Genomic DNA, 26,629 nt, shown 5'->3' on the forward strand with positions numbered 1-26,629 from the left:
CCATTGTTTTTATGTGTGCTAGGTGTCCAACCCTTTCGTGAGTCACATGACCACTCACATAAACATAGAGAAAATACTCCGTACACAGGCATAGCAGTTGCATCAACCATGCGAGGAAATGCTAAAATAGCACGACAGATTGAGCTTTGTAAACGGCATGAATGCAAAAATATAAAGTGACAAATGCAACCGATAAATATATAAATAAATAAATATATAGATATATAAATATATAAAAAAACATTCACTGTAAAACATGTTCTAGTGCCATTGTGGAATGTATATCTGAACCAAATACATAAATGAAATTCGTTAGATCAACAAACTAATAAATATGTAAACAATTGTTGTGCAAAACATCGCATTTTGTGCGAATTCTGCGTCAATATGGGTCTTCAGTATAGCAGCCACAGTATCAAAGTATAATGCTTTACTGATCCACTTGGGAACATGAATATACATCAATATGAATGAAAACATGAAAAAAATCTTTTTGTCTGCATAAATGCATATATATATATATGTAACATTAACACGAACAGCCTCTGACCGTGATCAAGGTGGCAGCCCCCACCGAAACGCGTTGGTATGCAATGTTTGGTCAAATAGAGCAATAAATCTGAAATTTCTGAGAAAAGTACCTGGGAGTGCGAGTCCTTACTTCTTTTTGAAGTGGAAGAATATATATATATATATATATATATATATATATATCAATCAAAGTAGCAGTCACCAATGTGTAGTTATAGGTAGGACCTGGTTTCCATGGGAAATAGATGTTTTGGTTTCCATTGGAAATTGATATTTTGCTAATAAATTTGGTGCTATTTGATGAATCTTTATGAAACATTAAAAAAAAAGTTCATCCACCTCAGCTCCTTCCTTGAAAGCTTCTGGGTGATCTGTAATGTGGGGGCCGAGAAAAAGGAGGGGGGAGAAACAACAAATTTCCCTATGCAGTTCCCATTGGGAGTTTTGAACAGTGCTACAGCCAAAATGGCTTAACGGCATTAAACCAACTTTGGCAGGAAGCTAGATCTTTACAAAGAAAGTAACATTTTTGTGATTTGATGTAAATCCATACATTAGTTTTAAAGAAATGAAGGTTAAAAATGTATAGGTGTCTAGATGGTTGGTTTTGTGGGACTCCAGTGGGCATGCAACTTCATAGAATAGAGCGATCTGATTGGCTGAGGAGGCTTTTTGCCTGTTGGCAGCCTTGCAGGCGCAAGAAGGACCTACAAGTCCCACAGGAGCGTATGCTCTGATTGGCTGGCCGCAACATAAAAATAAATGGTGCAGCCTCATTACAGGACACGGGTACCGGATCTCTGTGTCCTGAAAATTAAGATGTTTTCATTTTATTTTTAGAAAAATATGCACAAGGGGGAGAGTAGGGGTACCCTGACTCTCTGGGCAATGTGTGGGTGTTTCAGAGGGACCCACCCAGGTGAGATTTAACACCTTAACCGCAGCGGCATTTCCGCCGTGGTGCGGGCGTTCAAAAGGGTGGGCGGGGCTGCGACGGCCAACGGTCGTTCGCAGCACCAGGGAGGGATTGCTTCCGTCTGCCGTTGGCTGACGGGAGCACGGAACGGGTTAAAAATGTTTGGTTTGCTGCCGTCCTGCTGGACTCTCGCAGGAGCCAGCGGGACCCCCTTACTCACGTGAGAGTCCAGCAGGATCAAAAAACAATTGCAAAAAAAAAAGTGGAATGGTTGTTCCTTGGGGTAGGACAGACCTGTGGCCAACTCCATGCCATGCACAGTTGGAAGAGCTTGTGTGGCCGAGCGTTGGCTACCTGCGCTGGCCATTAAAAAAAAACACTTCGAAAATCACTGCTATGACCTCACATATTACATCATTGATAACCTCACTGGTATTGAAAAATGTGTGGAGGGGTTCAGCTCGCTAGATACAGCAGTCTTTGTCATCGTTTTAATGTTTCGTCTAGGTTAGCAAAGGGCAGACAGAGAGAAGTTCTGCAAACAAACCAAGTAATTGAGTTTTTAAGGAATACATTTGCTTATTAAATTTGTAAAAAAAAAATAAAGATACACATACACCCACCTACATCCCAAGGCTGATGGGGCTTAGTATAATGCAACGAGAAAGGCAAAAATCCTTAAAAGGTCATAAGTGTCACTGCTTTTAATCATTAGTAATTGTGCAATTTTTTATGCTCTATTATAATCATTTTGAGTTTTAATTGTATTGTAAATGATTAAAAGGTAATTACCTTTTGCCATAAGTACTAGTTATAAATATGTGAAAAATATCTTTGAAACACCATTAAAGTAAGTTTATTTTTTTAAATAAATTTGCCTGTTTAGAGTGTTGCTTTCTGTAGCTGGAGAACTGCACTTATGGCTAAGTACTTTTTCCATTGTGGAGCAGGAGGAAAGCTGATGCGTTGAATATCACTGCATTGTTTGATTGATCTTATTAAAAATCAATTTGTCTTTTTTCATTGGCATAGGTATGTTCTCTATTCCCTGGACCTTTACAACGATAGTGCACATTATGCATTGACAAAGTTCAAGAAGCAGTTCTTGTATGATGAAATCGAAGCTGAGGTGAGTTAGGAAAGTTAAATCCTTCTTAATTTACTCTACTAGGATGTTGCCCTTTTACGCCCTTTTACATCCTTTGAGCATACATGACACCCTATTTCTCATTATTACAGCCTTGTTATAGATTGAAATGTATTTGACTTTCTGCTCCACTTGGTACATGCTTTTTACAAAGCTTTGTGTCAAGTGTCCCCAAATACTGAGAAATGGCATGCTTATTTAGTTTCTATGTTTATTTGAATTTTTATTATACCAATAACAAGAATATTGAAGTATACCAGTGTACACATTCATTCATGGGCGGAGATGGAGGAATTGGTTTTAAAAAAATCCCCGTAGATGCTGATCACTGGCTGTATGACTTGACAGATGTGTTGGTGAACAGCAGCTGTGTTGGTTGCTTGCAGGCTGCATATTTATTTGCTTCCAGAAATAAAAGTACTTGCTTTGTGGTCTCAAGAAGGGTTTAGGAACATTCTATAAAAACATTGGCAAAACCTACTGCAATGTAAAAATAAAAAATAATGCTTTCTATGTGCAGTGCATCTGTGAGAAAATTAATGTGTGATTCTTAGTCCCTCATGCATTGCAATGCAAGCATTCAATAGGTCATAAATTGATGTGACCACTTGCCTATCCCGTTTCGCATTTTCAATAATTCCAACCCATACGCTACCAAGCCAGTCAAAACAAGTCATTTGTCAACTGAAAAAGTTCACCTCTTTAATTCTCCATGGCTATATTACCCACAAAATCAACAATCTAATCCCTGTAAGACTATCAAGGGTGGCACTTACAGCAATGAGAAACCATTACAGCTAGAGTCAGCAACTCAAAAACTCTATAGCCCTGGTTTTCGGAGTCTTTAACCCAAGCAAGAAGCAGGCTGAGAAGTGGAGAATGAATGGAGGAATTCAAAATTGGACCAAATGGCCAAACAAGCTAAAAGAAACGACGGAAAGAATACAAATCCATTGTCTCTTCTGCTAAATCTACTTGCATTCAGGAGCACATATTGTTCTGTCACTGCTTAACACACTCGCACTTATGGAACATCAACATCTCAGCCCGACATGCAGAAATTATGTCCAATATAAAGGAAAACACTTTTTTCATGGAGAAAATTAGTCTAATAAAAATCAACTTGGATATAGACGTCTCTTCCACTCCTCCCTTACCAAAACATTTCCATTTCTGAAATACTTTATCACCCATCCCTGCTGAGGAACTAGAAATTACATGAAATACCTGAGACTCGCAAACTACTTTTGCAACTGTTTACTAGCCAAATTACTCAAGCGTACTTTCCATATCTTTCAAGATATATGGTTTGACCTGATCAATGCCTCACTAGGGGGCGTGGTTTGGACGCCGAGGAGAGATGGCGGCTCCGTAATGCTCTCTGCCCGTGCGTAGCCGTTAAACGATCTTGGAGCAAGTATTATCACCCCAATACTGTCGCATACCGAAGAATCGGCAACCGGAGTGCAAGAGGAACAGACAGAGGGTATGCCCGAGGACTTCTGTGGAAGGGAAGTGGAGTTTTGGCTGTTTGAAGATTCCGCCCCGGTAACTGAGGCGAGCCAGGGCAGACGGAAGACCGCGTGGTCACACAGGACGTCAGCGGACGCTATGTGAGGACCCCGCACGGAATCAGGACAGATCACTGAGGGCTCCGGTGGAGGACCGGGTCTGGGATGGCTTCGCGAAGGGAAGCGTGAGTCCTGCACCCGCTTCGGGGAATAAGATCTGTGAAGTAAAACGCTGCTAGCGCTTACACAAGATGGCGGCCTCATTTATTTGTGCGACGGCTCACCATGCCCTATCGTAAGGAAAACGGCTCAGGCGCTATTGTCACCAGCGCGCATTGGGGAAGGAAGGATAGGCAGACAACCAGCCCATCGGAACGGCAGTGACCGAGGCGTGTGGGTTTTTGGCGAATTTTGGCGAGTTTTGAAATTTTGAAATACTGATAGGACTGGAGGAGAGACAGGAATATGATCTCAAAACCAGAAATGACACTGCTGAAATAATTGTGACCGCTGTCACTTGTATAATACAGGGTCTATGTGCTGGATGACTGACTTTGGAGGAGCGGTTTTGAAGTCTATGGTCTGCGAATGAGCCCTGTACTATCTCATGTGTCTGCAAAGGGAAATTCTGTGAATGCCTGAATCTAAGTTCTGGGGCTAGCACCTATTACGCAGTTAACCCTCCTAGACCTCCATTGAAGGTGTAAGCAGCATCTGTACTTCCAATTATCTCTACCAGTACAAGCGTTACATACACGTGGTGATTCCTAAAATGGCGACGCAGGTCTCCAGACTCATTTGAAATGCGCACACTACCTCACGGCATCTGAACAAGGGCAGGAAGCAAACGGATAGCGCGACTGTTATATCGGATCCTAGGTGGCCGTGAATGGTTGCTGTGCGGCTACTGGTGTCAGGCTAGGAAGAGGAACTGGAACACTAGCAACTAAGTGAACTCCACAAAGGACTTCCATAACGCTTAAGAAGTCTGCACCATAACCAGCCATGGCAGAGAATAAAGAACTAATGAAAAGCTTGAAGAGGCTCAAATATGACCAATCGAATCCGAATTCGCCCAACAAAGTGGGGAAGAGCAACCCTGATCCGATCGATCTGATACTTAGTAGATTGGATGAAGTAAGGGACCTGGCGAAGGCGACCAAAGAAGAAGTGGCCGCGATCAGACAGGATAACCGCGACACCAACGCAAAACTGCTGGAGGCAGAGTCAAGGATCAGCAAACTCGAGGATATGGAGGTCAAGTCGTGTGATGCCATCAAGCGTCTGTGCATAGCTGCGGATCAAACGACTCGTAAACTCGCGGAATTGGAGGACAGGAACAGAAGGGGGAACCTACGTATTTTTGGGGCTCCGGAAGGTTCGGAAGATCAACATGGGAACTGCGTGGCCTTCTTAGAGTCCTGGTTCACCCAAGCTACTAACTTGACCTTCCACCATCCGTTGGAATTTGACAGGGCGCACAGAGTGCTGGGCAGGATCAATAAGAATCAAAAAGGCCCTAGAGCTATTGTGTGCAAGCCGTTACGCTACCAACATGTTGAACAAATTCTAGACTTCATGCGAAAAAATAACCATATCCTGTGGAAGTCTGCTAAAATTTACATCTCGCAGGATTTTAGTAAAGAGACGGTAGATGTAAGAAAAGCGTTCTTGGCACTCCGTCCACTGTTGAAGAAAAGGGGTTTTCAGTATGGTTTTATGGGTCCTGCAAAGTACCGTGTGATTATCCAAGGTTCTCCACACATCTTTTCAGATCCCCTGAAATTGAAACGTATGTTGGATGGCCCTGAGGACCTGGAAATGGAAACGAGCAAACCTGAAGGTTCAGGAGAACAGGCTTTGTCCTCAGGCTATAAGTGACCGATCTTTGCTGACGCTTTCCCAGCAGCTTTCACATGTGTCCCCTTCCCTTGGTTGGAGGGGTTTTGATAATACTGAACTCTGCTTCAAGCTCTCATGCATCTGAGTGGTTTTGCTTCGATGTCTGCAATCTTTAATGTGTTATGGACAATGTATATGTCTTTATTATCGCCTACTAGCGTAACGAATGTTAGGTAATGTACACCTGACTACAAGTTGATATGCTTACCAGTTAGTACTTAGAAGGGCTAAGACAGTTGATGTTGTTGTCTTCGTAAATCCGCCCTATGCCCAGCAGATACTTCGATATTCTCACGTCTTGTTCACTTCTTGTTCAGGGGGCTTATAAATGTTGGTTCCGCTAACGTGCTTTCCCAAGGTCGCCTTAGTTAACAGTAGACAACTGATTTAGTGTGAGAATTTACTTGTTCCAAAACTTATCTGAAATATATACGCACGGGGAGGTTACACAGTAGTCTCTCTTCAGTCACCATGCCTACTACATACAGGTGGGGTGGGGTGGGTGGGGGGATGAAGGGGTTAGGGGTTGGGATGTGTGTCCTGTGTTTTTTGCTTTTGCTTCTTTGTGCTTGCATGTTCATTATTGTTTTAATGCTTGGTGGTGAGGAAGGTTGGAGGCTCTACTGTCATATCTCCGTACACAGGGGTCTTTTAGTTCTTGGGGAAATGTCGATACCATGTGAGATGTATATTAGCACTATGAGAATGGGACCTCCTGATGTCGCATAGTACAATTAATACTCCGTTGGGGGTATGCAATGTGGACAAAATGAAGATATTATCCTTTAATGTTAAAGGGTTGAATCAACCTATTAAGAGACAAAAGGTTTTAGATTATGTACGGAGATTGAAAGGTGACATTGTTTTACTTCAAGAGATGAAATTGGAATCTAAACAATTCCACCACCTGAGAAATAAGTTCTATAACGAGGTTGTGGGGGCAGAGGCTGTGAACAAAAAGAGTGGAGTCTTGATACTTGTGGCAAGGAAATCTAAGGTAGAGCTTTTGTCCTTCGAAGCGAGTGACGATGGGAGATGGGTCACGGCCAAACTGAGTAGGGATAATACAGAATTTTATGTCACGAACGTATATGCTCCTAATACTAGCGACCTTAAATTTTGGGAGAATCTGAATAAACATATTGAAAATATCCCGGATAATGCTGTTCACGTACTGGCCGGGGACTTCAATTTTCCAATGGATGTAATACTGGAGAGAGACTCCCACTGTCCCTTCAAAACAAACAAATCACACAAAGCCTTCCTTAATTTATGTCAACGCTTTCACTTAGTAGATGTGTGGAGGCTTCAAAATCCCACAGGGAGAGATTACACTTTTCACTCTGCACCACATGATTCATACTCTAGAATAGATTACATCCTCATAACGCAAAACGGAGTCCCCAGAATAGAATCTACTACCATAGAACCCCGAGTGATGTCTGACCACTCGTGCATCTCCTTATCCATAACTAATGCTAAACCCTCCTCTCGTCAAACGTCTTGGCGCCTAAATGATGAAGTTTTGAACAATGACCAACATAGGGCCACAATACAAGCTGCGATCTCCTCCTATCTGCAGGACAACAAGATGGGGGACACATCTGACCTCACTAGATGGGAGGCATTGAAAAGTACTATAAGGGGGGTGTGCATTAAAATCAGGTCAGCGATGAACAAAAATTATAATGTGCATCTGGAGTCCTTAGAGAGTGAAATTGCAAGCCTAGAGAGTAAACATCTGAAAGATAGGGATGATATGTCTTTACATGCCTTGGCAAATAAAAAATACGAATACAATAAGCTAGTCGGTGAGAGGGCGGGAGTTTGGCTTGACAAAACAAGGAGATTTAAGATTTGTGAATCTAATAAAGCTGGCAAGAGTCTAGCCTCGTACTTGAAGTTTAAAGTCCAAAAGAATTCGATCAATGTCATTAAAAACGCCTTAGGATCCTTGCACTCGGATCCTGACAAAATAACGGAGGTGTTCAAAGATTTCTATGAAGATCTTTATGCAAAGAACAAAGCGGTGGAGGAGGACAAGATTAAGAGTTACTTAGACGAATGTGATCTTCCACGACTCTCTGCTGAAGACCAAATAAGTCTTAATGGCCCGATTTAGTGCTCTAGAAATAGGGAATGCAATTAAAAATCTGAAATCAGGAAAGGCACCAGGCCCGGATGGATTCACGGCTAAATTTTACAAAACCTTCCCCTCCCTACTGGTAGAGCCCCTTCTACATCTATTCCATGAAATAAATAACTCGGTTGCGGTCAGAGGCACATTGGCAGAAGCGATAATTGCAGTACTCGCCAAAGATGGGAAGGACCCGTCCCTCCCTAAAAATTATAGGCCAATTTCACTGATTAATATAGACTGCAAGATCCTGGCTATGATATTGTCCGCCCGCCTCCAGAAGGTCCTCCCCCAGCTAGTCCATCCCTCTCAAGCAGGCTTCCTTAAAAATAGGTTGTCCAGTGACAACACGAGGATTCTGGCACACGTCCTAGAAAAGGCAAAATTGCTAGGCACACCCACAGCGGCAATAACACTTGATGCTGAGAAAGCCTTTGACAAGGTTGATTGGTCCTTCCTTAAAGCAGTCCTTCACAAGTTTAACTTAGGGGAAACTTTCACAAGACTAGTAATGTCCCTATACTGTTGCCCCTCAGCGAGAGTTAGAGCTGGCGGCTCTTTCTCTTCTGCCTTCTGTCTAAAGCAGGGAACAAGGCAAGGATGTCCCCTGTCTCCCTCACTTTTCTTATTAGCAATCGAACCATTTTTATATCATATAAGGGAAGATCCCAAAATTGTGGGCATTCCATTTGGGGATTGCACGGTTAAATTAACTGCGTATGCAGATGATGTACTGTTTATGTCTGAGAGAGCTGAAGAGGCTACACCTGCACTCATGACTGACATTGAGGAGTTTTCCAGAGTATCTGGGTACAAACTTAATAAGGACAAAACAGAGGTCAAACTCCTGAACAATATTGGTGATAAAGGAATTATTGGGGACTCCGGCCTTACATGGCAACCTAAGTGTTTTAAATATCTGGGCTTAGACTTTGCTAAAGATTTGATCACCACCCTGAAAATAAATGAAGACCTGATTCTTAAAAAGATTTCCACACTACTCGAAGGGTGGTCACCAAAATTCCTCTCCTGGTGGGGCAGAGCGGAGACGCTCAAAATGATGTCTACTCCATTGGTTAACTATCTGGCCAGTATGCTCCCAATGACGTTCTCGAACAACTTTGTTACTAAGGTAGATCAACTGTTTGGTACTTTCCTATGGCGATGGTAAAAAAGACAGAATTTCATTAAAAAAGCTGCAATTAGCCAAAGATAGAGGAGGCTTGGGTCTGCCTTCATTCAGGAACTATCAGACAGCCTTTCTTTGCAAACAAGGAGCTCAATGGTTGATGAAATCACCACTCTACACACCAATTTGGATTAATATAGAGGAATCTCTAGTGAACCATGCCCCTCTTGAAACCCTACTCACTATGGACCTATCGCACTTACCACATTCTAAATATATACTATTAAATACTAGGAGGGCTCTGCTTAGGCTCGATCAGTCACATAAAACTAAGTTGATCTTCGCTAAGTCATCTTTCATGTCCCTATGGAGAAATCCATATCTCAAACATAAGGGCAGTATACTCTCCTGGGACTCATGGTCCAAGAAGGGTATTAAATTGGTGGGGGATCTATACGAGGGGAGGGCACCACTACCGTTCTCGACCTTGCAGCAGAAGTATGATCTTACTCCGATGGACTTCTATGATTTCCTGAAAATTAAAGCGATACTAACTGCACGTAATTTCTCTCCCTATACACCATGGCTAATGACTCATATTCCGCGTCTCATATATGCGGGCCACTTCGTTTCTAGGGTGTATAAACTATTATTGCCCTTACCAAGGAAAACTCATATAAAGGTGGAACTGAAGTGGGAAGCTGAACCGAATTTTACAGGCATAGATTTTGACTGGGATTTGATTCATAAGACGGCTCTTACCCACAAAGTCTCACCCATTCTATTCCAAACAAAGTACATGCTAATAAATAGGGCATTTTGGACCCCAGATAGGCTCTTCAAGTGTAATTTAAGGGATTCGCCTACATGCTGGAACTGCCACTCAGGGTCGGGGGACCTTGCACACATGCTATTCAACTGTCCTTCTTTAAGTATATACTGGGGGAAAATATTTGAATGCATTCACCACGTATTCAAGATAAGACCTGTACAGGACTTTGCCTATGTTATTCTGGGGGCACTGGATCCGCAGCTGCCAAATGACCAAGACCGCCTGCTTTTGGACTTAATGTTAACATTGGCATGCAAAGTGGTACTATGCAAGTGGAAAAGTGCAAAGGAGGTAAACTTCAAAATTTGGCAGGAGTGGCTGTAATTCCTGAGAGGTGCCAATAACCCGGCGCTACAGGCAGCTACATGGAAACCGTCTAATAGAAAGCTTTGGAGAGCACTAGATGCATCCTCATTCCACTATGAGCCACCTTGAAGAGTCATATGTAATTCTGTTAATTGTCCTGTGGTACTGAAGAGCATATCTGCTGTAATCTACTAGAGCCCACACAGCTACCTTTACCTACTGAGTGTTATGTATGTATCTGTACCGCGAAGATGCAAGCTGAGTTGATTTATTCTATGTTACTGTCATTTTATTTTCCTTTCTGTGATTGTCCATCAACAACTGACTTGATAATGTCTGGAACGGAAGAATTAGTGTAATGTCTTTTCTTTGTTTACTACTTCAATAAAAATGACTTGAAATAAAAAAAAATCAAAAAAAAATCAATGCCTCACTAGATCAAGGTTTGTTCCCAACTGCACTGAAGACCAGTACATCTCCCCCATAGTCAAAATATCTTAGCTCGACCCCAGTCATAAAGCAAATTATTGACCAGTATTTCACTTGTCAGAGCTAGGGAAAGCCATAGAAAAAAACAGTAGCCATAGAAGAAATAGTGGCCAACCAACTGAACAACAGAATCTCAAAAGAACATGTCCTAGCCATCTAGCAGTCCGGATTCAGACCAGGTTCTAGCATTAAAACAGTAGCCATAGTGGTGACGGACAATGTATTTCATATTCTGGACAAAAGAAGCTTCTATCCAGAAGAGCTTCTCGAACAATCTGCAGCCTTTGGCATAGTTAATCATAGAGGGCTACACCAGACATTCAGCATTTCTTGGGCTTCCCTAACCACGTCCTACATTGTTTACATCCTTCCTGATCAACAGATCCCAGTTAGTGAAGTTGGGAGAAGACTCCTCAACCACCACCAGAATGATTTGTAGGGTCCCTCAAGGACTGATTCCAAATGTATTCAGTCTGTACATGGAGCCCTTAAGACTAACCTTAAGAAAATGAGCTGTTGCCATACACCAACGATAAACAATTGAACTTGAAAAACCATCAGCAAACAAAGATATCTCTGCTCTAAGATGCTGCCTATTCCACGTACACATATGACTGCATGAGAACGTCCATCTTCTGGACCCTCAGAAAACAGAATTCCTCCTTCTTTCAACATCCCTCCAGTATAAATGCAGTTCTAATCTCCTGAAATCCATGAACTAATAGAGTTTTTCAACAACATCAACCATCTGCGAAATCTTTAGGTTTCCCTTTGGATTATACTTCTATATTAATCCCTCACATCAACAATGTGGCAAAACCCATCTAAGCCCACCTTCATACCTTCAAGAAAATGCAACTTCCCATTTTACTGATGATCTTAAAACAGAAGTCCATGCTTTAGTCTTCTCAAGACTAGACTTCAGAAATGCAATTTTAGCAGGAGTCCATTAAACGCCAATTGCCCCCTTAAAGCCATTCTAAACAAGGCAAGTTCCCTACCCAGGAGTATACGACCACATCGATCTCATACTTCACATCCTCCACTGGTTATCTATAACGGCAAAAATCACTGGTAATATTTGCTTCTTCATTTACAAGCCCTTACATGAAGCTATCCGTCCATACTTAACAGATATACTCAGTGATTCTGGCTACTCATGGAGTCTCTAAAGTCACAAAACCTTCTCTTTGTACATATAAATGCAGGCAAGCTACAGTACAGAACCAATCCTTCGGTTTGACACTTCAGCAGGGTACTGAAATCTCGAAGGTCATTTCTGAAGTGTATTGCATTTGTTTTAGGGGGGAATGTGGTGGAAATGCATTTTCCAAATCCTTAACTCATGCTGGCTTTATTTTTCCAGGAAAATAGGCACTTTCATTAAGACTTTGTTGGTCACTTTTCCTGTACAAGAATATGCTCAAGTCTCTTAGGTGGTGTAAGGCGCATTACAGTGCCACTTCACAAGAAGAGCGTAGGTTGAAAAGAAAGTGCTTTATGCATACTAAAATTGTTACTTCTACACTGAGATTACAATGGCAAAATAGAGAGATAACAGAGAAGTGGCAGCTTATCAGGATCAGTGATACTCTAGTCACAGATAATCCAGGGACTTGCCTCTTGTTTTTATCTCATACTCACTCTCTATACCCTCATTACATTGAAATCCCAGCAATCTTAGAATAAACCCACAGGTGAAAGTTTACATTGTGTTGATTCATGCACTTCTCCAAAGGGGGTAACCTATTCAGGAAAAGCTGAAATGGAACATTGGTGCTATTTGGGTTTTTTATTGAAAGGTTGAAATTTTTGACCAGCACCTAATTCAGAATCTTTTTTTCTGATGGTTAATTCTAACAGCTGATTCCCCACCTGTAGAATATCCCCAGGTGACAGACTGGATGTGTAAGGTTTCCCAGCAGTGTCCCCATGTGCTGTGTGGCTTCATGTTGATTTCCTCCATGTTCCTTCCTGGAAGTGACAGATCGTGGATCCAGTGATCCACTCCTTTTTGTCAGTGACAATTTTTCATCAGAAATTCAAATCCACTGTGCCAGGGAATAAAGTCCAGCCTAAAACTGCAGAGTTCGAACATGCTGCTACTGTCAGAAGCAGATGCCAGTGATAGACAGGGTTGAGAGTGCTTTTGTTATTTGGGCTCGGGAAATGACACCAAGCCATGTGAAGAATGCACTGTCATGAACCCAAAGGTGATCTGTGATTGTGAAGTTAATCTATATGTCGCAGACCGACACAAAAATCCCAGCTAGTACCAATCGAAGATGGTGGCGTGAATTTGTTTCTGGTCTCATTATCTTTCCTGCAACATTTTCTCTTCCTGATGGAGGTCGTCTAGTAAGTCAAAGTCCAGGTCGAAGCAGAAGGACAAGAGCACCAATTGGGACTTTCCCATCCCCAACGCGCTACTCTCTATCAACAGTGAAGTTGTGAGGGCGTAAAGGAGCCACTCGGTCTCGCTCCGAGTCGAGGAGGCAATTTCACAATTAGTCCAGGTGCACTCAAAATTCTCCGGGTCATTGGTGACACCGCAGCAGGTTCATGCCTTTATAGTGGTCATGTTGCACATTTGTGGCACATTTTTGGTTCCCTTTAGTGTGTCTTCTTGCCCCAAGGATCTGCATGGGCTTCCAGTCTGGTTGCCACCTGCAAATCTGTCATCGTCGCTGCTTATACCTCGGGTCCTGTACCGACTGTCGTGCTGATTTCTGCTCTGGCTCCATGACCTGTGCCGGTTCCTTAGATGTTAGTCTTGCCGCCGGACAGGGGCCCTTTGCTGATACTTGAATCTGAGCCGAACTTCGCTCTGCCACTTCCAGACGTCATTCTGACACCCCTGTTTTCCATTTAATCTATGTTAGACGAAACACTGCCCCTACCACAAAGCCACCCCAGTTGCTACACCAACTTTTCGGAGATGACAACAGAGTTGATGGAGATGATTTTCCCCATACTACGATAACCATTTGTATATGGACTTACCAGAGGCCAGTGTGGTTGATACTTCCCTTGAAACTGGGTTGGCGTCCCAACCCAATCCGACCTCCAGGCCACTAATGGACGAAAGTGCTTCCATTACTGTTGAGATCAGAGATACTGCTGAGGTTCTAGATCTACAAATCCGTCAGTGGAGTTCAAAACTATTGTTCTTACTGACATTTTACAGACTCTGAACCCTTACTGCCATTCAACCAAGCTGTAACTGACACATTGATTGGCACCTAGTCTAAGCTTTGCTCTTGCCCACCGGTTATTTTTTTTAACTAAACACTAGGAAGGTAAAAACTGATTAATTTGCTACAGCCTCACCATACAGTGAGTTGAAGTGAATTAAGTGAATTAAGGCATTTAGAAAAGTAATGTTTTCTTTGACCAGCCTAGCTTTAAGGTCGGTCAACCCAAGTTGCCTATAGGAAAGTGGATTATTATGTGGTGTGGCTTTGAGATTTCACCATGTCATAATATCACACTCTTTATCAGTCCTTTAAGAAATCCGTTAGCTCGTTCCTGGGTAGCTGTGGCACAGAGCAGTCAGCCTTATTTAATCAAAGGAAAACATGTGAAACATTTATAAGTTATGTCATGTTATGTTATGTTATGTTACATACATTTGTATTGCGCACAGCTGGCCCAGCTAAGGGGCGTCCTGGCGCATAAGTGCCAAAACAACAGGCAAGTAAGGAACACAACACAATCAAAACCTGACACCAGTTTATAAACGTAAGAGTACATTTTTAGGTCTCGCCCTGGAATAAGCATCCAAAGAATGCCTTCCAGGGACGGAGACGTATAGTCACCTGTCTGGAGGGAAGGACGGACGAGAAGGTGCACGCGCTTCTCCCCGGCTGGATTCAGCTGCTTGCACGCGCACACTCACGCATGCGCACATCACAGCCGCGCACATCACAGTCACAGCCACACCTCCTCCCTCCCCCCCCCCTTCGCCGCCGCACCTACACACACACACACACACAGAGCAGGCTGTTCACAACACATGCACACGCAGGCAGACACGAGCGCACACATACAGACACACACTACACCTCCCCAGGCCCCCCCCGCCCCCTGCCGCCCGCCGCCGCCGCCCACACACGAGAGTACACGCACAGACAATCCCCCCCCCCCGCCCCGCCCCGCCTGCAAGCTCTCACTTACCGGCTCGGTGTGCAGGTTCCTGGGCCGTCTTTTGGCACGCCTCAGGGGTCTCCTCACCACTCGGGAGCCCCGTGTTGCCTCTGTTGCCATGCAGTCTGCCCTCGCTCTTTCGCCCGGTCTCTCTGAAGCCCCCCGGGACTTCAGCGTGGAGCCTGCATGTTTCGGACGTCCTCCTCGGCGGTTACTTCCTGTTTCTTTAACGAGCCCCGCCCACGTCCAAACAAAGGCTGCCTGACTTCCAGAGTGCGCCCGCGATTAAGCGACCAAGAACACTCTGCGCCTGCGCGGAAGTGCACGCGCCCGCCTGACGTCACTTGTTTTGCTTGTAAGGATCCTGCGCCCCGCCCGGCACTAGTGCTTGTTTTCCGAGTTTTCAGGGGGGGTCCCTCACTCTCAGCAGAGCCTGCCAGCAAGGAGCCTAAATGGTGCGCACTCGGCCTCGTGAATTAAATGGTGGTACGTACCATCTGCATCATTAATTAAGGGCCCCGGCCTCTTAATTACATGTTGGCCTCACGGACTGCAATCGATAGTGTGTGCCCTTTGGCCAATGAGCAGAGCGAGAGACAAGTTGTAGGCGGGCCTGCGGCAGCGCGGGCAGGCAGTTATGAGAACAGGAAGTTGTCTGGACACCCCTGCTGCTTGCACCGCTTATCAACAGTGCAGCTAGTATTTTGGGGTCACTGCCTGCAGCTTTTCATAAGCTGGCGCGATTCAGCCCCCACAGCCTAATGACGCTAGTGGCCAGGATCATGGCTTGCAATGCCAAACTGTCCGAAGACTTAGGTAATTATTACCCTTTATTTATTTATCTGTCTGACTCTGACCAGAGGCAGGCTGCGCAGTGGTGTGTGCTGGGGCGGGGTTGGGAAGTTCTTACAAAGTCTAGGTTTGAAACTAGCGTGACCACCTCTCTGAGATTTAAAGCATTGCTCCTAAGCTACGGATTATTGCTGACGTTTTCATCTAATTAGTTTGCTGGAAGACATGGGTGCAGGAAGGATTGGGGTGCTAACGGACCCCAAATTAACCAATCTTGACTTAAGAAGACAAATGAACATTATTGTGTCACGTTTACTGTGTGTTAAAAAACCGCAGGCCAACAGTGTAAGGCAATATCGTCTAAGAAATTACTGCTTAAACTTTTAACATGGGTCCCAATGTCTGGTCGGCATTGGTGTGGGCAGTGTCCAGGTGTGAGGTACAAGCAGAGTACCTTTGACTGCATATAACATAACAGTGGCACACACTTTAAAATGAAGTCAATTTAAATAATCAGTATGAAATACATTCTTTTACATAACGAAGCCTTTACCTTTCCCTGCACTGAATGTTTTTTATCACAGCCACCATAGTACATAGAATAATCAGAAGATAAAAGTACGTTATCATCTGTTTTTTATTTTGTTTTACATCTGGAATGTCATATCATTCGGAAGGTTATGAAGTGTTAGTCACGTGCTGGCTGTAGAGCTGCCCTGTTCTTCGTGACATTTCTCTGTAATTTTAGTTAACGTTTTTAATAATACTAATGTGCACACTAGTATTGTTGTGAGCATGAAAGATGAGACTTAATACTATGTAGCCTGCTTGGGGCCAGAGCTCTATATGTTTCATGTTGGTTAGTGCCCTTCCATTTCTAGTGCTTTTTAACTTTATTATGATCTTTTTAGGATTTCTGGTTGTTGCTCAAATGGATCTAATTTCTGATATTTATATATTTTCCTCATCTTCATTGCTTGATTTTTGCTCGTGAGAAAGTGTCACTCATAGTCGCTGAATGTCACTCATAATTACAGTGAAATAATGAAAATGTCACACAAAAGCAATCTGAAACCTTGGCAGTTATGCATTGGTGCGCAGGCCTAGGCCTCGCCGCGTTGGCTGGCAGCCAGGCATCTGGCTGAGCTCTTCATTTAATTAAATGTTGGGATGGGTGCGCGGTGCGCAGTTGTCTCTGCTCTGCCCAGTCCTCAGGGTGGGGCTGCGGCATAGAGGGCGTACGTGTGACCAGTGAGGTGAGAGGCATCCCAGGACCCAGCCACGCCAGACACTGTCTTGAGAAGGACAGTCTTTCACTGTGCGGCGGCTGTGGCCGCCGGGCATAATTTAATTATTACTAGTCCCAGGCCCCCTCTTCTGCTGCCTCTTGTGCCTACCTGCACTGAAGCTGCAAGACAGGCCTCAGGTAAGTCTGTCCAAGGAAGGAGTCGTGCGTGGGTGGTGGTGGCCCGTGGCCATGCTCGTTCAGGGTGTCGCTGCCGTTTTCTATCTCGCCCTCCACGTCCCTAGCCTAACGAGGCATAGTAGGACCAAATGGCAGCATCCACAGCATGATATGGGCCAGGATTTCTTCGGATGTGAGGTGAGCGCACGGTGCGTTATTAAAGTGCAGCTGTCCCCACCATCAATTTTTATTATAAAAACTATTACACAACACCGTGAATATGCAGCAAAAAGTACACAAAGCCAAATTAGATTAAAATATCAGGATGCTCACATCTGACTGGGGGCGTGTTTGGTAGTTCACCACTACCAGAAGCGCCACAGTTTTGCTTTCTGCCGTACAAGGATCCCTACCACAGAGTGGCAAATGGAGAGCGAGAAAACCTTGCACACAAGGACAGAGAAGATGTAGCTTGAGGCATATAAATATATGGTGCCACATGAATAGGCAGTGTGTTGGATTGCATTGTATCAAAGATGCATTTATATGGAGCTTAATGCCCTTCTGCAGGATGCCATATTGCACTGTTGGATGGGTTCCACCCTACACCATAGGGGAGTGCTTGGCTGGAAGGATGTGTTTTCTGTGAGCCTATGTGGTCAGCATGTTTGTTGTTTATGTGTAACGAGAATAATGCTGTTATCATGTCTTAGGTCACAACTCTTTGCCGTGTGATGAGAGAAAGGATAAGTGAGGCGCAGGACTGTGACTATAAATAGCTGACAGCTACAATATACTCTACAAGTCCAATGTGTAGAATATGGTGATTACAAACATTTTTCTTTCAATTTGCTCTGTTGAGCACACCAATTAAGTCTTCTGCACTCTTAATCATGTATGTCTAGTAAAGAGAAAGAAAAGCCAACAAAGAAAGAGATCTGCCTGGTTGGTTTGCATTATATTCATGTCTCATGAGTCAGTGATGACGGGGGAGGGGGAAGCTTCTGGTTAGTGCGGACTTTACCCGAAGGCGGTATTTATTTATTCATATATTTATGCATTTTTATATAGCGCGGACTTTACCCGAAGGCTGTATTTATTTATTCATGTATTTATGCATTTTTATAAAGCGCGGACTTTACCCGAAGGCGTCGGAGGCTTCACAACAGGAACAGAAATGAAACATAATGAGAAACATTACAAAAGAACAGGTTGCAAAAACATACATTACTTACATAAGGTAATAGTGACAATTGTGAGCAAACAAAATACATGAGGTAGTAAAAACTATGAGCAACCAAAAATACATGAGGTAGTAAAGGTAATAGTGACAATCGTGAGCAAACAAAATACTTGAGTAAAAATTGTGAGCAAACAAAATACATGAGGTAGTCAAAATTGCACCAGAGGAAATGAAAGTGACAAGTGTGCAGTTATAAGAGAAAACAGAGTATGATTAGAGGTATAGTCCTGCAATAAGTGCTAGACACTCAGGCTCAGGAACAAGCGTTACATGGGCAAGGTGGCACTTGTGCAAGTATCAAAGGTAGCCCGGAATACAGTACCACTGTGATCACAAAATTCTTAAGCACCCTGCAACACTGGGGATTTACAGGAATCCAAACACCAGCGTAAAGTACTCGAACAACAATAACGTCTGTCTTATAAATGTCACAAAAAAATGTTAATATTTCACTTCTGTTCTTGGATTTTCGTGAAAATACAACACATATTGCATTGCAAATGCTACAGGTGTCACATTTGTGAAAGTTAAAACTATTGGCATTGTAAATGACAAAGCTATTACTTTAGCTATTACTATAGCTATGTTCACAACCAACACATAAATAAAAAAAATGTAATTCGCAATACCAATGGCTCAAACTTTCCTAATGCGAGACCTATTGCATTGCAAATGCTTGTTATCTTTCAGTAGACACTGAAATGACAAAACTGCATCGTGGGGAACTGGAGATATGATTTTTCAAATGCAATAAATCTTTGAAAGTGGTTAGTAGCCAGTGGGCTAAGACTCCTGTTAAAATCCTCTTGGACTAGCCCCAATGAGTTGTGGACAGTCACAGAGACCACTCTGGTCCAGGGGGATAGGTATCTGTCACTCTCTGCAGTCTCCAGTCTAGTTCTGAATACTTATGTTGGACCACTATTGAAATCAGTGGAACAGGTCCTGATGCGATGATGGAGAGAGAGTCACTTGAGGCCACTCTTTATCCCACAAATGTTGAGGGCAGTCTTTGACCTCAGGATTCTAGCTCCCAAGATTCACCAGCGGGTTCCAGTGCAGGACTAGATAGAACTGTCAGTGGTCTCAAGGCAAACATCAGTTTTCTTGTGCTTTCTTAAGTTGGGACTAGGAGAGGAGTACACTCTGACACTGTGCAAGGGCAAGTACTCATGTTCTCAGCATGCACCAGCATGAACAAGGGCAAGTCCAATGGCAGGGAAGCTGGTCACTTGCAAGAAGGCTCTTTTAGTCTTTTGTGGACCTTTGGCTGAACAGGGAACTAGCCCAACTAGTGCTTGGAAAACACTCTGGGCTCATTGACATGTGGATAGTTGGTTCAGCCCTTGGGAACGGTCTCCACTTCCTCAACTGTAAGACTCTGGTGCAGCAGATGCAGTCTGGCTGCCACCACTTCTTTGTTAAGTCCAATGGATCAGCAGGCACAGTTTTCTTCTGTCTTCTCTGGTCTAGCAGTTGTTTGAGTTCTTGGTGCCAGGGGTACCACTTTATACCATCTACAAGCTTGCAGAGTTTAGGAGATTAACTAGCTAATGGGCTCACATGGGGGACTCGACCCACCTGGTCACTGCCAGTTGGCCAGACACTTCTCTTGGGGTCTGGAGCTCCTAATTCCGACCCAGAGGTGTGGCTACCTTGGGACTACACTCCCTTTGGTAAACCGGTTTGACAACAGGCTTCCCTTTCCTTCCTTACATGCCAGCCTGTCTGCCTAAGCAAAAGAGGGATCCCTGACAAGTGGGAGCTACATTTTCTCTACAGAGGCAGATTGGTCTTTGAACCTCGCCATCTCTGGTTCACACTGCGCTGGCCATCGTGCCAGGAGGAGGTCACACCTCCTCTCATGGCAGGTCCTTTGTTGCCTTCTAGAGGGTCGTTCACACTTCATCTTCAGGAAGGGAGCAGGCTGCCTTGGGCTGCAGCAGCTGGTGTCAACATAAAAGGCTGCTGGAAAACTTTGGTAACAAAGTGGCAACTTTCTAAAGCAGTCCTTTGAAAAATAGTCACATCAAATTCGACTTGAGCAACATGTGGGGTCTAATCTAACAATTTATTTGATACCTTGAAGTATTAACTTTGGTAGTTCCATTTAGAAGTTAGCACTACTTAGTTGTAAGTGCCAGCCACTCAATACTAGTCAACGAGCCAATCAACCTTCCCACAGAAAAAACTCAAATGTTATGTTTTTTATTGTAGAGTCCTTTTTCACTGAACCCATACATGTCTTCCGTTTTAATATCAGCACCTTACCTCAGGGCTACTGAGGCTTACCTTAGGAGTGATTTAGAAATATTTTAAAAGGTAACTTTTTACTGAGCAAAGTGGACTTTGCAAAGTCGAGGTGATAGTTTTAAAACCTGATCGACTAAGCTGCAAATGGCTAGGGACACATTTTACTTTGTCACAACATTGGTGGCACAACAAAGAGTGCTGCAGCCAACTGGTGACACTCTGCTTTCAGGCCCTGGGTACACATCATACCATATAGTGGGAAACTTATAGATACGTTAGCTGATGCCAATTGGGTATTAACCAATCACATATGTACTGTTTTAAGGGTCAGAGCACATGCACTGAGGTCTCGCCAGCAAGCCTTGGTGCATTTCAAAGTCAATACACCTGTAACATTTAGCACAGAGTGGGACAGAAAAGTGGGGGTGATCCTGCGGAAAGAGCAATTTCCTTACATTGCCTTTTGGGTCAATATATGCCCAGCATCTGGGACATGGTTGGCAATATCATGCTGGCAGTCATGCAAGAGTTTAGGTCCTCTCCACCTCAGACTATTGAAAATGGCATCCCTTATGAATATTCCTTTCGATGGATCTCGCCTTTTGGCGAAAAAGCAGATTCTGTCTTGGAGCACGCCAAAGAAAGCCGATGGTATGCTCTTTGGGCCTTGCAACACCTGCCAGACAGCTCCCTCATCAGTATCGGCCCTTCTGAGGCTACTCCAGAGGTTTGGCATGCAGGCAACGCTTGGCCTCCAGCCCCAGTGACAGTCTTTGCAGCCCTTTTGTGGCTGGGGATGAAGATCAGGCACAATGTATAGGTCAGTGACCTTCCAAGTTCCCCAAACCCCTGCAGCATCAGGCTGCAAGTCACTTTAGTTTACCCTTAGTGGCGCACGTCCACCCTGTGTGAGGCAGAACCAACCATTTTCTCGAATGGTGATCGCCTGTGTCCAAAAGGTGAGTACTGCAAATCGTTCAACAGGGTTATACCCTTCCGTTGCTTTCCAATTCTCTGCATGGTCTGCCCACTCTTGAGTGCCTGTCAGAGGAGCGCCTGTCCATGTTGTTGCAAGTGATGCAGACTCCTCTGTCCAAAGGGGCCATACAAAAGGGTACCAGACTCTGTAATAGGAACGGGCTGGTTGTTACTCTCCCTATTTTCTTGTGCTGGAGAAAGATCCAGGCCTTTGTACTATTTTAGATATTTGCTCTCTGAACACCTTCTTGCGGAAGAACATTCAAGATGCTCACACTGGCCCAGGTTCAGTCTGCCGTGAATCTGGGCAAATGGATGGCTGCCTTAGACCTGTAGGATGCATACTTTTATGGGTCCATCCTCCAGCACCAACGATACCTGCAATTCAAGGTAGTTCAGGAGCATTTTCAATTTACACTCCTTCCCCTTCCATCTCTCAGATGCCCCTCGAGTCTTCACGAAGATGATGGCGGTGGTCACAGGACATCTTCGGAGGTTGGAAACACTGGTATTCCCTTACTTCAATGACTGGCTATTGAAGATGGGCTTGTCTCAATCAGTAGTACACCACCTCCAAGCAAGGGCCAACCTTCTGACATCATAGGGGTTTGAGATCAATGTGCTGAAGTCAGTACTGACTCGTTAGAAGAGGCTTCCCTTCATAGGCGCCGTCTTGTATACAGTGCATGCCCGGACTTTCCCTTCGTCATGACCAGTCCAGGACATAGGGGCTAGGATCCCTATGATTCAGTCTCGGTTTTGGGTTCTCAGTGAGAGCGGTCTGGGGTGTCTTGGCCTATTGGCATCTGGCATCTTGCCCATCGACTATGCCAGGTGGCATATTCGGGCTCTGCAGTGGAATCTGAACTCTGTGACCCCCAGCACCAAGGGAACCTGTCTGAATCCATCCATGTTTCTGAGGAGACTGAAAAAAGAATTGGTGTGGTAGCTGCTTTACTGTAATTGTACCAGCGCAGACTGCTGCTCAGAGCCGACGGTGGTGATGAAACCGATACTGCTGGCTTGAGGAGGTCATCGAGACGACGTAAAACCAGAAGAATATTGTCTCCAGCGGAAACCTGACTGCATAAACTTGTTGGAGTTGCGGGCCATTCACCTGGCGTTATAGACCTTCCTGCTGTCCATCAAAGGGAGGCTGGTGCAGGTTTTTCATGAACAGCATCACCACCACCATGTGGTATTGAAACACATAGGGTGGAGTAGGATCCTAGGTCCTGTGCCAAGAGGCTCTAAACCCCTGTAGTTGACTGGGGCATCAGGGCATCTCCCTGTTCCTGAACACCTGCCAGGATCTTTTACCTCCACGTTGGACAAACTCTGCCGGCGGTACCTGGCGGATCACAGATGACAGTTCCAACCAGAGTTGGCACAAGGCACCTTTCAGCAATAGGGAGAACCCTTGCTAGATCTTTTTGTGACCGTTGAGAACACACAGTATAAAAACATTTGCAGACCAGAGTTCCCAAGAAGGCTGTCTCTAGGAGACCCATTCTGACTAGATTGGAGGTCGGAACTCATGTTTGTTGCCCTTGCTTCTTCTGCCTGCTCTGAGGAAGGTCAGGAACAACCGGGTCCAACTCATCCTAGTGGCTCTAGACTGGTGAGTGTGGTACCTGAAACTTCTGGATAATAGCATCTTTCCTTTGATCAGGTTTCTGCTTCAGGAGGAACTTGTTTCAGAATTGCTTCATATCTATTCTACATGTGAGGAATCTGAGGTTAGAAGTATCCATCAGAAGAACAAGTTAATTACCTTAAGTAAAGCTCTGTTTGAGGCATGTTTGGCTGTAGATACACATGCTTTGCATACGCCTGCCATCTAGTGTTGGGTCTACATGTGTGCAAGTTGTTTTTCTTCAAAGAAGTTTTTCGAGTTACGAGGTAAAGTGACTCCTCCCCTTGGTAATAGTGTGCATGGGCATCGACTCCATTGTTAAATTGTTTTATTTTTACCATAGGGTTTGGACGTGTATTAAGGTGCTCCGGTTCGAGACCATTTTGTGATCCTTACAGTGTGTAATATACTCTACCCTCGTCTATATTGTTTTTGAACCATTGGGAAATCGGACATCAAAATAAAAAAGAGCTAAACCTTGCAATTTGGCTCCTGAAATCATAGAATTCGGATATCTAAATCTGCTACCAGAATACATGACTATTCTTAAGGTAGCATGTAAGCCTACCACTATAGCTTGTTATACAGCCAATTAGAAAAGATTTGTTGTTTACTGTGGTAACTAAAAAAAATATCCACTCAATGCATCTGTACAAAACATTATTTGTTACCTCTTGCATTTACAATGCTCAGGCCTTGGGTAAACTTCCATACATCTACATCGTGTGGCAGGGTTTGCCTATCTACAAAACAGGCAACACTTATTTATTTTATTTTATTTGAAAAGTTTTATAAAGCGCGAACATGACCCTTGCGTTGATCAGAGAGCTGTACACAGAGGCTGAAGCATGCATGAACTTAGAACAGTTGAGTAATACCACCGAGAGTCCCCACCTGCACCTGCGTGTAACCTCAATATTGTTTTCATAAAACCTATGGGTCCACCCTTTCAACTGTTACACAATTTCCCCCTCCAATTGCTATCTTCAAATGTTGCTGTCCTAATACCTATCACTTAACTAAGGCGTGTCAGTGAGCTCCAGGCACTAACCATTTTTTCATCTACAGAAAGATAGGGTGGTTCTTCATACCAACTCAAAATTCCTTCCAAAAGTAGTGTCCCCTTTCCACATTAACCAATCGGTTGAACTACCTGTTTTAATCCCTAAACCAGATTCTGTAGAAGAAAGAGCTCTTCATTCACTGGATGTCAGAAGAGTATTAATGTATTATATTGACAGGACAAAAGACTTTCACAAAACAAAACAACTCTTTGATGCATATACACCCCCTCATAAAGGAAAGTTCATTCCAAAATCAGGCATTTCCAGATGGATCATTAAATGTAGCCAAACATGCTATATCTGAAAGAGACACGTTAGTGATAGATTCCTTACCTTAGAATATCCTTTTTTGCGTAGCAGTACCCTTGCGCGTCGGTAGGCGTCGTCTGCGGCTCCGCGTCCGTCGTCTGCGTCGTGGGCGCCGTGATGATGTCGTCGGAGTACTTAGACGCCGCCTCCGCGTGCTGACGTCAGTTCTTCTTTTTTCCGCGCCAGCAGCGCAGATCTGGAAAAAGTGGTACCTTAGTCTTTTTTGACTAAACTTTTTTGATCCTTTTTGATCGTTTCTTTTCGAAGTCTTCGACTCCGAACGGTGCCGGTAGGGATGCCAGGTTTTAAACCCTGTGAGGACTGCGACTGACTGATGTTGGTCACCGACCCTCACCGTCGGTGTCTCCACTGTCTCGGCGTCGACCACGACGACAAGACCTGTTCCGACTGCCGGGCCCTGACTTCGAAAGCTAGGCGGGAGCGGTCCCGCAAGCGACTCTAACTCCGGCAGTCGGCCCCACGCCAGGAAAGGTCCTGGTCCGGACGGAGGTCGAGAGACCGGTCGCGGGACCGGAGCCATCGGAGCTCCAAGAGTCGACATCACTCCTCCGGGTTGAAGTCGTCAGGTAAGCAAAAGAAGTCGAAGAGACGTCATCGCTCTTCCGACTCCCCCGACGCGGCCGTGGGTTCAGGTGGCACCGCCCACGCGGGTCCGTCGGAGTCGCAGGCGTCGCGTCCGGCCCCATACCCTCCGGTCCCTGGGCCGCACGCGACGCCGGAGGAGATCGAGCGGTCCTCATGGCCATGAGGTCCCTCACTCCCCCGACGTGCTCCACGGCGCCTTCGGGCCCAGCGGGCCCGTCTGGGGGCCCTAGCGGGTCGGGCCCGGCGCCGCAGGCTCCCACTGGATCTGGTTCCGGATCCGGGTTGTCGCCGGTGGACTTAACGACCTCCCCGGCGCCGGTCCCTCAGGTGTCACCCCCGGCGCCGTCCTCGGGCAGCGCCGTCCCCGATGCCTCCCTCGATCCGGTTCTGGCGCCGGGTGGCGGCCGTGGAAACCGCCGTGGCGGCGGTCGGGGACAACGGCGAGGACAGTCCACACCTTCCCCCGCAGCATCCGCCTCAAAACCCTCCTAGTCCGTGCTTTCAGGCCCATGTGTCGCCAGTGGGGGGCAGGGTTCGCCATCACCTCCTCCACTGGCGCTCTGTCACGTCGGACAGGTGGGTGCTGCAAATCGTCCGAAGGGGCTACTCTCTCCCCTTCGAGGCGACCCCTCCAGCCATGCCACCGCAGAACCACCGTGTATCGGGGGATCATTTGCGACTTCTGCAGGAGGAAGTTACGGCCCTCTTGGCCAAGGGGGCCATCGAGTGCGTTCCTGGGCCAGAAGTAGGGTGTGGTTGCTACTCCCACTACTTTCTGGTACCCAAGAAGGGTAAAGGGGGCCTACGCCCTATCTTGGATCTATGGAACGTCAACGGCTTCCTCCGGAAGGAGAAGTTCAAAATGCTGACACTGGCTCAGGTCTTAGCTGCCCTGGACCCAGGAGACTGGATGGTAGCGTTGGACTTGCAGGACGCTTATTTCCACATCCTCGTCCTGCAGGCCCACCGGCGTTACCTGCGGTTCACGGTAGGCCACGAGCACTTTCAGGTTACCGTGCTCTCCTTCGGCCTTACAAGCGCCCCACGGGTGTTCATGAAGGTGATGGCGGTGGTCTCCGCTCATCTGCGCAGGTTAGGGGTTTCAGTCTTCCCCTACCTCGACGACTGGTTGTTGAAGGCGGGCTCGCCCCAAACAGTCGTCAGCCACCTCCAGACGACGGCAAACCTCCTGCACCTGCTGGGGTTTTCCATCAATGTGCCGAAGTCACACCTGTGCCCCTCTCAGAAGCTCCTCTTCATCGGAGCGGTTCTCGACTCGGCGCAGTTTCAGGTTTAT

The 26,629-nt window shown here is 45.2% G+C and overlaps 1 protein-coding gene across 2 annotated transcripts in view; it reads left to right on the top strand.

The window, feature by feature from the left end:
• Positions 1-26,629, top strand: part of CYFIP1 (cytoplasmic FMR1 interacting protein 1) — a 488,976-nt gene that overhangs the window by 175,225 nt on the left and 287,122 nt on the right. For both annotated transcript variants that reach the window (XM_078658231.1, XM_078658230.1), the window contains exon 18: positions 2,480-2,576. In XM_078658231.1, the coding sequence (XP_078514357.1) occupies positions 2,480-2,576 (97 nt within the window). The remainder of the gene's footprint in view (positions 1-2,479; positions 2,577-26,629) is intronic.

The sequence above is a fragment of the Lissotriton helveticus genome, chromosome 8 (assembly GCF_964261635.1).
Source record: "Lissotriton helveticus chromosome 8, aLisHel1.1, whole genome shotgun sequence".
NCBI classification, from domain to species: domain Eukaryota; kingdom Metazoa; phylum Chordata; class Amphibia; order Caudata; family Salamandridae; genus Lissotriton; species Lissotriton helveticus.